The sequence below is a fragment of the Grammomys surdaster genome, unplaced genomic scaffold, assembly GCF_004785775.1.
Source record: "Grammomys surdaster isolate TR1022 unplaced genomic scaffold, NIH_TR_1.0 126131, whole genome shotgun sequence".
In the NCBI taxonomy this organism is placed as follows: Eukaryota; Metazoa; Chordata; class Mammalia; order Rodentia; family Muridae; genus Grammomys; species Grammomys surdaster.
Genome location: NW_021620939.1, coordinates 4,253,508 through 4,266,670, shown reverse-complemented (window position 1 = coordinate 4,266,670; position 13,163 = coordinate 4,253,508). Strand labels below are relative to the sequence as shown.

At 45.9% G+C, this 13,163-nt stretch overlaps 1 protein-coding gene across 2 annotated transcripts in view; it reads left to right on the top strand.

Annotated features, from left to right (window-relative positions):
• Positions 1–13,163, top strand: part of LOC114611874 (collagen alpha-4(VI) chain) — a 114,612-nt gene that overhangs the window by 96,718 nt on the left and 4,731 nt on the right. For both annotated transcript variants that reach the window (XM_028756658.1, XM_028756656.1), the window contains 4 exons: positions 4,124–4,214; positions 7,553–8,236; positions 11,241–11,337; positions 12,288–12,502. In XM_028756658.1, coding sequence (XP_028612491.1) covers positions 4,124–4,214; positions 7,553–8,236; positions 11,241–11,337; positions 12,288–12,502 — 1,087 coding nt within the window. The remainder of the gene's footprint in view (positions 1–4,123; positions 4,215–7,552; positions 8,237–11,240; positions 11,338–12,287; positions 12,503–13,163) is intronic.

Here is a 13,163-nt window from a genome sequence, read left to right as displayed (position 1 = left end):
CCACTAACCCATGCCTCTCAGGGCCCTAGCATTTACCTCCCCTCTGAAGAGTCCCCAAACATTACACAATCGCAGAAACTATTTGCAGCTGGCAAAATCATACCCCTGCTAGAGCACTTGGCAAATCACAGTCAGTGCTATGGACAATCTGAAACAGCCCCATATCCCATACCTGGGATTAAAATGAAACCCCCATTCTTACAATATTTCTGTGTTTTTAAGGAAACCAAAATTCTCACTACATATGTCCGTATGGGTGAGAGCACTCACAGTCAGAAAACATTGAGTGTTCTACTCTGTTACTCTCCCTTATTCCTTTGAGACAGGGTCTCTCTTGGAACCTGGAGGTAGCAGGCAACCAGCAAGCTTGAGAGATCCTCCTATCTCTGGACCATCACAGCACTGAGGGAACAGGAGTGTGTTGTATGGCTATCCTGAGCTTTTGTTTTTTTTCATGCTTCTTGGGGGTTTGAACTTGGGTCCTCATGTTTGGCCTACAGACACTCTTACCTATCGAGCCATCTTCCTAGCCCCTTATTCTTAAATCTTAAACAGTACATTTCACCCCATAAAAACTTACAATTTTATTCACAAAAGGAAAATTGTGTGTGTGTGGTGTGGTGTGGTGTGTACATGCAGGTTCACATGTATGAAGGTGACCTGTGTGGTCAGAGGACAACCTTGGCTGCTCCTTGGGTGTCATTCACCTTTTCTTGTGAGACAGGGTCTCTCATAGGCTTGGAATTTGCCAAGTAGGCTAGCCTAGCTGGCTGTTGAGCCCCAGGGATCTGTCTGTCCCTGCTTCCCTAGTGCTGGGATCATAAGTGTGGGTCAACTATATTTTTTCTTTTTTCCTGTGGGTTCTGGGGAATCAGACTCTGTCCTCGTGCTTGCATGGAGAACACTTTATGATGGAGCTATCTCCCAGCCCACATTAGGAAAGTCTCCAAGGTAAGAAACATAAGTATACCAGCTAAAACAGACTTCACATCTCACTTAAATTTTAAGATTTGCTTAATGTTTACACTCAGTCTTAGCCAGAAGTGTGAGAAAGGCTGATTTGGCTTAACCTTTAATTCTTGTTGTAGATTACAACCTCAGAGGAGTGTAGACAGTTCTCTAAGGGTAAAGACACCAAAGTAGTTCTGTCTCCCAAGAGGCCCACATCTGTGCCTTGGGACTATGTCTATCCTTTTCCTGCATTTTTCTAAATAGTTACTCACCAACGGTGCCGCATTCTAACTTGTCCTGAAATCCTTTATCTGTGACAGACTCAGGAATCCCATTTTACCAGAGTAGAGAGCCCTAAGGGGGACTCGCATTCCTGAGGCTGCTGTTGGCTCTGTGCTTCCCCACTGCTGCAAACACAACTGGATGTGTAGGAATGAAGTCGATTGTGAGGATGTCAACGGTGCAGATTCTAATGATAGTTGACTTCACCTTGCCTCTGTGGTCCTCCAGTCTCCCTGCTCTGATGTGGATGCGATTCTCAGCAGGAAGCAATGGGCTAGTGTTCTCTCTTCACACCAGTGACTCTCCAACACACTCTCTTTCTGCCTGAGTTTTCTCAGGAAACACCTTTTCTCCTTTTTCACTGGCAGTGACTATGCTGGCAAGCATAAGGTCAAAGTCATGGAAAGTTATTAATAAAATCCCACATAGATGTATCTATCCTGAGTCATAGCTTCCCTGGGGACTCCTTGTTACCACAGTTATTTTGCAAGGACAATACAGATGTTAAGTGGGATCCTAAAATTATTGTTCCCAAGAAAAGTTAAAAAGTGGAAGTTGTGTATCTAGTCAAATTTGATTGAATTTGGTAACTTTCCAATGAGCTGAATAAAACATGGAAGAGTTATAGACTCTGAGATGCTAAGAGCAGAAGGTCTCATATATTGTCCTGAACAGATGTGGACACAGATGACAGTAACTTAGGACCAGGCTGTTCTGGCACAGGAGAACCCTGATGTATCTACTTCCATCCTAAAACTGTCTTCCCAAGCAAACTGAAGGCAGATGCCTCTCTGTGGCCACACTGCCACAACAGGCAGATCAAGGATTATAACCCAGATTCCCTACAATCTAAACTCTTGGCCTAGAACTTTCTCCTGGAGCCATCTCTAAGATAGAGAAGCACGAATTTGTACAGATGTAGGGTGAATGTCTACATTTGTCTGAGGTATTTCGTTGCTTTAAAACTTCATTTAAAGTTTGTATTTTATATATAGCTTCAGCCATACTTTGTGGTTTAAAAATGGTTGTATACCAATTTAACATATTCCTACAAGGCTTTGGTAAAGCTTTTAGGGTTATTCCAGTTTTTCATTTCTCCTGGCTCACTGACATGGATCCTGGTCCCAGAAGCTTCCAAATCTCCTCCTGTGACTTCCAGTAAGATGACGATGTGTCATATTCCTGTTTACACTGGTTTAATCTGGAGTGATGAATTGGCTACATTTGGCTAGTCCATGCTTGGATGTGTTGGCCATTTGGAGGAAATCTGTGTGATGTACTCAGGAAGACTCTGTGTTAGCGTCTCCCATGTGTCAGAGAGCCCCATGGCTCAGATTTATGCAACAGCAGCACACTGGAGGTGGACATTATCTAATGCACAGGAAATGGGTTCAGTGAGCAGAGTTCAGCTAGGAAGCTGTTGTCTGGCTCTGAGTCTTGGTACATGCCATCCCTCACACTAGAAGGCTACCACCACTGCTTTGCCTGCTAAATTTTCCTCCTATGCTCTGAAAAGTGCCAAATGTCATTGATCCAGCCTGGGTACAACTTAATGTTCTTTTTGGCCTGTAAAGAATGAGATAGATGTGATTTTGCCTTTCTTAGATTTTTGTCTTTTTTTGCTTTGGTCTCTGTGTTATATTAATATAAATAAATGTCAATTCTTCATATTTCTTCCCTCATTAAGATGTTTCCTTCGAGCGAGCCTGCTTTGAAAGGCAGTGGTGGAGGCCTGCTGGAGCATCGAGTAGAGAGAGCAGTGAACTCTGTAAGGAGTCTATGGCACAGAAAGTTCTTTTCCAGAGTAACCCTTGACTGTCTATCTTCCCGAGAGCTAGCAGGACATCTTCATGACATGGCCACCTTCCTACCTAGAGGAGTGTGAGAGTTGGCTTGTTTCTGGCCATGAGCATGAGGAGGAGGAGCAGACCCTCAGCGAGGTTCCATCTTTCATGCTTTGGTAGAGAGTGGATAAAAAGATGGATGTGTGTGTGCTCAGACCCCCTGCAGGTTTGCAGACCCCACCTCAGTGTTTGAGAGGAAGGATTGGAGAACATTTCTAGTTTTCATCATGAGGTAGAAGTCTCGGGGACAGTGTTAGTCAGGCCTGGCTAACTGTGGAACCATTCACCCCCAACCTGAATGTCATGATGTGAATGTAGCCCTTATGTAAGATCGTGGGGGCAGGGAAGGTTCTGCATTTAGCTACTTCAGGACCTTGTTTTTTTTCTATCAGCAGTCCCATTATACTTCAGGGCATCAAAGCCTTTACTTCTCCATCCTTTAAATCTGACTGGCAAAGGTAGGAGAGGGAGCAAGGAACTGCAGTGCATGCCCTGAAATGACATACATTCCATTAACCAAACCACAGTCATTTGTAGGAACTCATTGCAAAGGAGGCTGGGAAATGTAGTCTGGCTCTGCCTTGAGGGAAGAAGGCACCTCAAAGGTGTTCTAGGGACCTTGTTGGGTTTACTGTTATTATTCACTTTTGTTTTTAATCTTTGTTGTTAGTTTCTATACTAATCATGATCAGAGAGGTACATGAAAGAGATAAACAGATTTTCCCATTTCACCAAAGCACCTCTGAGTCTCCATTCTTATGTGCTAGCTGTATTATGCCCTAGCCGTGATCACCAGAAGTATCCTACAGATGCTTCCTTCATGATGTCTGCCTCTTCCCCTTTGAGCATTACAGGACTTCCTCCTTAGTACATAGCATGTGTCCCCTTAGATCTAGGATCCTACATGGTTATAAATGTGTTACATAATGTCAAATTAGTACTACCTATTTATTTATGTAATTGTGTATTTCCTTAAAAGCCACAAAGACAATGACTTGGAATTTAACCCAGCTGGTCATGAATTTGTGTGTGTATGTTTGAACTAGGTGGATGGACCCAACAAATTTCACTTGTTTATGTGGGAGGCCAAGCACCAGCAGGATGTGGACCGCCTGTCCAGCTGTACTCTCTGCTATGGTAAGAGCTAGGACAGTGCTTCGAATCAGACCGAGGGTTTGAGACTGGATAAGTAAACTGCCAGGCACAGGCTAAACCTGCCCTGCAGACACTCATTTGCTTGGCATGCACAGTGCATTAGAATCTGGGAATTCTCACTAAGTGCAGATTTTCAGTTTTTCTTAGGAAGTCAGCATTATTCTGAGAGGCACAAACACTACATTCCTGGGTGACCACAGACCAGAGGATGTGTAACTTCTGATGAGTCAAGTGACTGCTGTGCCCCATAGTCCCCCCTTGTGCCCTTTGGCCTACCCTTGATACATTCTGTTCAATTCCTCAGAGTTCTCATATGTGTCTGAGCATGAGAGTCATCCTTTGGTGTCACTTTGAGTGATGGGTGGTCACTGAACTAAGAATCAGGAGTCCTGGGTCCTAGATTATGGATCTACCTCTGGTTAGTAGTGAGACCCACCCTCTTTAGCTCTCCCGCCCCCACCACTGCATCCCACGCTGCTCACTAGCGTGTGCCAGAGGACACTCTCTGCAGAAGCGCATGCGTGCCAGCCTGGAGACATTCTCATGCATGCCCACTGAAGTGAACCACCCATACTCACCGAGAACCCAGGCCAGATGGTTGAATTCCCAAGAGAATGTCGTCAGACCCCAGCAGGAGAGAGAAGGCAGATTCAGGAATGGCCTTGTGTGGACGGACCATGCTGTGTCTGAGAAGGTCCATTCACATGCACCATCTCATGGGGCACATGGTCTCTCCTTGAGCCCCAGTTCCTCTTCTGTAGAAACCTAACCTCATGGGTATCTTACTGTGCATTAGGCTTTGTTCTGAGTGCTACATATATGAACTCATTTTTTTAAAAATGTGACTATGAAAACCAACTGTGTTTTTATTTTTAAATTAAGTGTAAGTGCGTCCTAGAGGTCAGCGGTGCTAGGTTTTCCTGGAGCTGGAGTTACAGGTGGTTGTAAGCCACTGCATGTGGGTACTGGGAATAGGACTTGGACATGAGGGTGGTATGGGCTCCTAACCACTGAGCCATTTCTCCAGCTCCTGGAAGGAACTTCACAGGACGGGTGCTGTTACCGTCATTGTGTCTGACACATGGAGGTGGGAAGAGACAAGTTCATTTGCTCAAGGTCACGTGCTGAGTAAGAGATGAACCTGGATCGAATCAGGCAACCAGGTTCATTTTAGATCTCACACTGGAAATGAATGTCGCCTGACCCCTTTTTCTGGGAAGATAAAACCATATGCCTGCTCCCCCTAACAGGGCACCATTGCCAAACCACTGTGAATTTCCATTAACATCCAGCTTGGGCTTACTTGGAGAGCGTGGGTGAGGAGGGGTTACTTCCACGGGCATGAGTGACCCCAAAGTTATCACATCATTGAAAAGTCTCATTGAAAAGTATTGTCAGCAGGGACATATACCTTGGGCCTTTGCACCTAGTGGATTCAGTGCTCAAGGACCTGGAGGTGGCTGTGCTGCCTGGCACATCCTGGCACGGGGCGTGCACACAGATAGAGCCCCTCCCCCTTCAGTTGGCCTTCTACCTATACACAGTAGCACTCCAGAGACCAGGAGGCTACACGTGGTTAAGACAGCATCTCATAGAGCTGGCTGAGAGGAACAGAAAGGAGTGGCTGGGATCTCAGAGGAGGATCTGTCCCTCCTCCCCACCCTTCCCTCTATGAAGGGATGTCAGTAGTCAACAGGCCCAGCCTGAGGGTCTCTTGCAAGTAGCCACAAGCACTCTGATGAAGAAGACACTGTTGTGCACAGGACATTACACTTTATAATGGTGAGGTCTCATGGGTGACATGGCTTTCTCTCCCTGTGCTTATTCACTTAGCATAACGTCCTCTTGACTTACTCACAAATGACAGAGCATCCTATTTTTTGAAAGCTTAATATCCTATCATGTCTAAATAATACACTTGGGTGATGGTGACACATGCCTTTAGTCCCAGCACTTGGGAGGCAGAGGCAGGCGGATTTCTGAGTTCGAGGCCAGCCTGGTCTACAGAGTGAGTTCCAGGATAGCCAGGGCTACACAGAGAAACCCTGTCTTGAAAAACAAAACAAAACAAAACAAAACAAAACAAAACAAGACCTGATACTAAATAATACACTTGTTAGTCAACTCATCATGAGCTTAAAAAAAGTCAGTGTAGACTGTCTGATAACTACACAGTCACAATGAATACATATCATACTGACCTATAATACATGATTCTTTGCCCTTATGCATACTAGGAGGAAATGTAAATGTTCATTTCGATAGAGGTTGTGAAAATAAAATGTCACTCCCCCTACACACTCTGTAGATCCTTGGAGGACTGTGTCTCCAAGTTAAGAACACCAGCTGACCAGCAGTTCTTTTTTTATTTTTTTTTTTCTTTTTTCTTTTTTGGTTTTTCGAGACAGGGTTTCTCTGTGTAGCTCAGGCTGGCCTCGAACTCAGAAATCCGCCTGCCTCTGCCTCCCAAGGGCTGGGATTAAAGGCGTGCGCCACCACCGCCCGGCTGACCAGCAGTTCTTAATGGAAGGGTTAGGCTCAGGGGTGGGTTCCTAAAACACTGGCAGAAAGCCTGAGTGTACTTCCGTGTCAAAACTCTGAGCTCTGTCTCACCTTACCAAACCAAAGTCCACATTTTTTTTTTTAAAAGTCGAAGGGAAAAAGATTCCACATGTCTGTAATGCTTGAGGACTCTGATCTCCTGACCAGGCTGTCATTTTAAAATCAGCAACATTTGCTTTTATAAAAATATGAACATAAAATGTCAGTCTTATCCTGTCGCTAAGCTCACTGTTAGCTCCAGCAATCAGTGTGTGGTTTCTCAAATGGAAGGGTTGGTCTCATGAGTGGTAGGCTGTCTGAGTGCATGCATGTCCATAGAAACTTAAACAGTTCATTTCTAGTTCTTTTTTTATGGAGACGGAACAGTACTAATAAACCAGAGATTAGGAATCCAGAAGACCTAGCAGGCATGTCCAGCCTGGCCCTGCAGGCACCACGTATCCTAGGATAGCTACAGATGTGGCCGGACACACTTGGAGACCCTAATATGCTTTTGCAATATTAATGGTCTTGACATCTCTGCAGTATTGGTGAACATTAGATGTTCAGTCAGCTTCAATTCTGTCTTCTGAAAAATGGACACCTGTTTTTAAACTAACTGTCAGATCTCTGTCTCAACCCATTTCTTCAGGGGCAGCACTCAGGACAGGTATTCACCATGAGGCTGGAAGTGCTTTCTGCATGGAAAGAAAGGTTACCTGGCTTAACTCTGGTTCTCCCCCTTCTCCCTCCCTGTATTTTCTTTATTTCCTTGATAGACAAGTGCCGACCAGCCCCAGGGTGCCGGCTGGATGCTCCCAGACCTCAGGAGTTGGACATGGACTTGGTATTCCTGGTAGATAGCTCCCAGGGTGTCAGCAAGGACGTATACCTTGGGGCTTTGCGGCTAGTGGATTCAGTGCTCAAGGACCTGGAGGTGGCTGCACACCCTGGCACATCCTGGCACGGGGCACGTGCAGCCCTGTTGACACACACAACCCCAGGCTTTTGGCCTGGTGTGGATCAAGCCCCTGTGCTTGAGTACTTCCACCTGACCTCCTATGGCCACCAGACACAGATGCAAAGACGGATTCGGGAGGCTGCAAGTGGCCTGCTACAAGGAGTCCCTGCCCTGGGCCATGCCCTGGAGTGGACGCTGGAAAACGTGCTTCTATCAACCATACTGCCTCGGAGGTCACGGCTTCTCTTTGCCATTGTGGCCAGTGAGACAAGCATCTGGGACAGAGAGAAGCTAAGGGCTGTGTCCCAGGAGGCCAGGTGCAAGGGTATCACACTGTTTGTGCTGGCCATGGGCCCAGGACTGGGAGCCCAGGAGTTGGCTGAGTTGGCCAGAGTGGCCAGTGCACCCCCGGAGCAGCACCTGTTACGCCTGGAAGGTGTCTCAGAGGCAGAGGTAGCCTATGCCAGCAGATTCACAGAGGCCTTCCTAAACCTTCTAAAAAGTGAGTTGCAAAAGGGGTGAGGTGGGGGTGTAGGCAGGTGGGGTGGGTAGGGACTGGGTTATCCTAGGTGGTGTTGGCCGCAGACACTTACAGATGTTTGGTTTTTAAAACACCTTATTTTATTTTTTCAATGTTATTTTATTTGATAGTTGAATGCTTTTATATTCATTGGTAATTTCATACAGGAAAATAATTTATTTCGATCATATCACTCTTCCTGTTTCAACTCTTCTTGAACCTTACCCCATATCCGCTTCCCAACTTCAGCGTTTTCTCCTTCTCTTCTTCCTTCTTCCTTCTCCTACCCTTCCTCCTCCTCCTTTTTCTTCATCCCCCCTCTTCCTCCTCCTCTCCCTCCTTCTTCTCTTCCTCTTCTTCCTCTTCCTCCTCTTTTCCATTGACTTCATTTAGTGCTGTTAATTGGCCTGGCTTTAGGGCCGTTAGCTTTAGGAACATGGGCAACCTACCATGGGGCACACGACCCGACTGTCCCTCCCTCAGCAGCCCTCACCTGTATATGGCTGTGCTCAGCAATCTGCTCCTAGTCCCTTGTGCTCTCCCCACCCGGTAGCTTGGAGGCCCCAGGCTTCCACGCAGCTTCTCAGTTTTTTCAGTTGTCAGAATGAGAGTTTCGGGATGTTTGTTCTCTGATCATGAAGCCAGAGTTCAGGGAGGTATTCTGCACAAGTGCATGGATGACAATGGATGAGTGCTGCCGCCACGCCTACTGCTCCTTTCCAGCAGTAGATGGTCATGCTTCTCAGATTTCAACTCACGTGCCTATCCTCTGGGCATCCTGGTCAGGCCTGGATCTAGTTCTGGGCTGGGGTCTGAAGGTCTTGATTTCTCAACAGTTTCAGAATGATGCTGTTGGCCGATGGACCGAGGGCTTTTTTGTTTTTTAGAGACAAGAGTCTTTCTTCACAGTCCAAGATGCCCTTAACTGGCTGTAATCCTCCTGCCTCACCCTTCCAAGTACTGGGATTGCAGACATGTGCCAGAATCTCAGATTCATGGAGCGCATTTTAAGTAACAAGGGTAGAGAACTTTGTTTTTCTTCTGTTTCCATATTAGGTCAGCATTCAAAGCAGTGGTCTAATTATGGTATTTTAGTACATACATGCTGCTATTCTTTGTTCTCACTAACCCCCCCTCTCCTGCAGCCCTTCTTGAGGAGTCGCAGCTCCCTCCGCCTGGGTCCTTCCCTTCCCTGACAGTCCTCCTGCCTCCATCCAGACATATTATATCCCAGCATCCTCTTTCGCCTCCTCTCTTTGAGAACTCTTCCTCACTCTTACGGTCTTCTTTCTAGTTTCATGATCTACACATGCATATGCGTGTGCACGCATGCGCACGTGTGCACGGACATGCACACACACTCCTTCACTCACCATTTGAGACCTAAGCTTTGCACATTAGAGGAAGCAGACAGTGTTTTGTTGTATTATTTTAAAGTACAGGTTGAATTGGCAGTATGAGGTCAGAAGTCCTCAGAGACTTTCCAGGAAGCAAGGGTGACAGGTCAGGAGCTTGGGGTCTCTTTCTTCAGGCTGGGTAGATTAGGCCAGTGGTAAAGATTAAAGAGTGGGGGCTGTTGATACAGCATCTGGGCTGGGATTCTCCCCTGCATCCCTGCCCTATCACACCCAGATGAACCTAATTTATGAGCATCCAGACTCAAAGCATACCCCCTACATAATAGTGTCGACTCAGCATGGGGTATTACCCTGGCCAACTCCAGGTGTTTGTACTGCAGTGAGCAATTAAAATTAAACCATGCCCAGGGCATGCTGGGAGGTCTGGGTGATGCCTCCTTCCCCTCCATGCTGGAAGACAAGAGTTCCTCAGTGGCTATGACATCCCACTGTGGGTGTCGAGGGACATCTGCTCCTCCATGGAGATGAAGGGGCACTGGTGGACATCTTAGAAGCACTGACATGGCGTTTGTATCTTCCCATTTTGACAGATGCTTCATCAGTGAGTTAATCTAGTCCTAGCTGTGTTACTTGGGAGCGGTGTGACAGGAGAAGCCCCTGGCTTGCTTTCTCTGAGCCTTAGATTCCTGGTCTTTGCGGAGAGTAATGGAGGTGGCTTATAGCTCAGCGATTCTTTGAGGGAGAAGCAAGCTGAAAAACAATCGCTTCTCTCATCTGTTTAATGTGATTTTACTTCATTTTTGAGGTTTTATTAGATTTGCACTTTATATTTGTTGTATTCTTTTATGTTGGGATATTATTTGTCTAGCAGAATGCACTTTATGTTTTTGTTTTGCTTGCTTTTGATTCAATTTTTATTGTTTTATTTGCATTTATTCTTACTTTTGTTTTATGCTTTGTTCAAGTGCCTTTTATGAGTCTTTGATTTTACACCATGGACTTTTTTGTTATTCTTACTGTTCAATTTGCCTTTTTTCACATTTATTTTATTTTGCTTTATTTTAGATTTTGCTTTAATTTTATGACTTTTGAGTTTGATGCATTATTTTTGGTGGTGATTTTAGTGCTATTTTACTTTATTTTGTGCTGTTTTTTATTACTTTTTTAACACACACAAAAGGGGGGTGGTTGTCCACTGGAGCATGATTGACTGCCAGTGGCCCCGCCCTTAAAGGAAACTGGTTTTGTCTCCATCAGTCCCAACCATCAGTTTCTCCTCAGATAGGCGTGTGGCTAGCGAGCCTCTTTCCCCCTCTGCTAGAATGTTGACTGGCTTACCCCATGCAGATTTCCGGCTAGCCACCACACCTACCATGAGTTCGTGAGTGTAGCGGTACTGCCCTGTCAAGGAGACACTGCTTCCCTGTGCTGATCCCCATCCCTGGCTTCCACAGACTTTGTATCTCTTCTTTCCTGAAGGTTCCCGAGGATGGCAGGGCTCCCAGTGGTGGTGATTAGATGTCCCGTTTGTGCTGGGTACACCTCAGACACTGTTTTCGTTTTGACTATTTTTACATTCTTTATGATTTTGTGTTTGATCTGATTTTTAAAAAATTTTTTACTTTCAGGTGGAATAAATCAGTATCCACCCCCAGAGCTCATTAAGGAGTGTGGAGGCCCAAACCGTGGGGACACCTTGCTGCAATTCTTCACTTCTGCCAAGCGGTGAGCTCGGGGTGGGGTTGACCCAGGACAGGGATGCTGTCTCCTTACATGAAATCCTAGTCTTTAACCTGACCCAGAGCATTTGGGAAGCACCTGAGTTAGACAACTCTGATGGTGCTTAGTATTTCTTTTGTGATTTTTTTTGTATGTATGTGCAACTCAGACAGCTTTGATCACACTACTCTCTGGCTTCCTGAGTGCTGGGATTATAGGTGTGGTACTATGTGACCTCTTTTCTAACTATTTGGTGGTGTGGTGGGGTAATTTCAAGGCAGGATTTCTCTGTGTAGCCCTGGCTGTCCTGGAACTCACTCTGTAGACTAGGCTGGCTTGAACTCACAGAGATCTGCCTGCCTCTGCCTCCTGAGTGCTGGGACTAACAGCGTACATCACTACTGCCCAGGTCTGTTGTTCTTTAATGTTAGAAGCAAGAATGGGCCTGGAGAGATGACTGGCAGTTAGGAGCCTTGCTGTGCTTGTTCTCAGCATCCATGTGTAGTTCTCAAACAGCTGTGACTGCAGTTACAGGGGGTGCAACACCCTCTCTGGCCTCCATGGTCACCAGGCATTCACATGGTATGCACAAATACATGCAAGACAGACACTCATTTATATAAAATAAGGATAATAAAAAGCAATATAGGACCAGTATTAAAAAATTCAAAGAACGCACGGGTGCATTAAAGCACAAAATGAAAACTCCCATCCCACCATAGCAACTGTCCTCCAACCTCAAGCGTCAGAGGCAGAGCTGATGATCCTAAGCTCCTGATGCTGCCTCTGGTCCAGCCAGAGCCACAGCAGTAGTATCCACCGAGGGCAGAGCCGCTCAGTTTGAGATGACAAGGCTTGTGGGAATCTTTCGTGATTCCAGAGACTGAGCTTAGGCAAGTGTCCCACCAGTGAGCTACATCCCTGGCCATTCAGTGTGACAGATCGCTTTCCTTCAGGTTCTCTAAGCACCAGTTTGGCACATCTGCTGCCTTTGCGAATGACTCAGAAGCACTCAAGTCACCAGACATCTTTCTAGAGGAGAGGAGGAAAAGCAGGATGGTGTCTGTGGCTCAGCAAGAAACACTGGGAAGTCATGGGAAGAACAGCGAGGACACTGAAGACATTGATCAGGAAACGCCAGCAAAAGGAAGACCTTTGGGCGCCAGCCACGGTGAGATGCCAAACCATGGCTTCCTTGTTCTCTAAGTTGGATTCACTTTTGAATGTCTTTATCTTTAAAAAAATAATTCTGTGTACGTTGTCAACATGCCCTTTTTTTTTTTAGCACATCTTATTTGCAAATTTATTCACTAAGCTGTAGAAAGTACTTTAGGACATCAAAAAGAGGCTGATTTTCCCTTCCCTAGGATCTATTTTAGGCCATATTATGTCACCATCTCTCCAGGAAGTGGTGGCAGATCCCAAAGACTCAAGGGCCCATTTCAAGGAACCAATCCACAGGCCAATTGATTGCCTCCTCCAGATGCGGTGAACTTACTCTTGACCTTGACCTGATCTCCCTGGTAGACTTCTTAGTCTGTGAATATTCACTCTGGTGCAGCCTCACCGAAAGATAGATAGATTTATTTATTTATTTATTTATTTATTTATTTATTTATTATGTATACAGCATTCTGCCTGTGTTTATGCCTGAAGGCCAGAAGAAGGCACCAGATCTCACTATAGATAGCTATGAGCCACTATGTGGTTGCTGGGAATTGAACTCAGTGCCTCTGGAAGAGCAGTCAGTGCTCTTAACTTCTGAGCGCTCTCTCTCTCTTTCTTTCTCTCTCTCTCTCTCTCTCTCTCTCTCTCTCTCTCTCTCTCTCTCT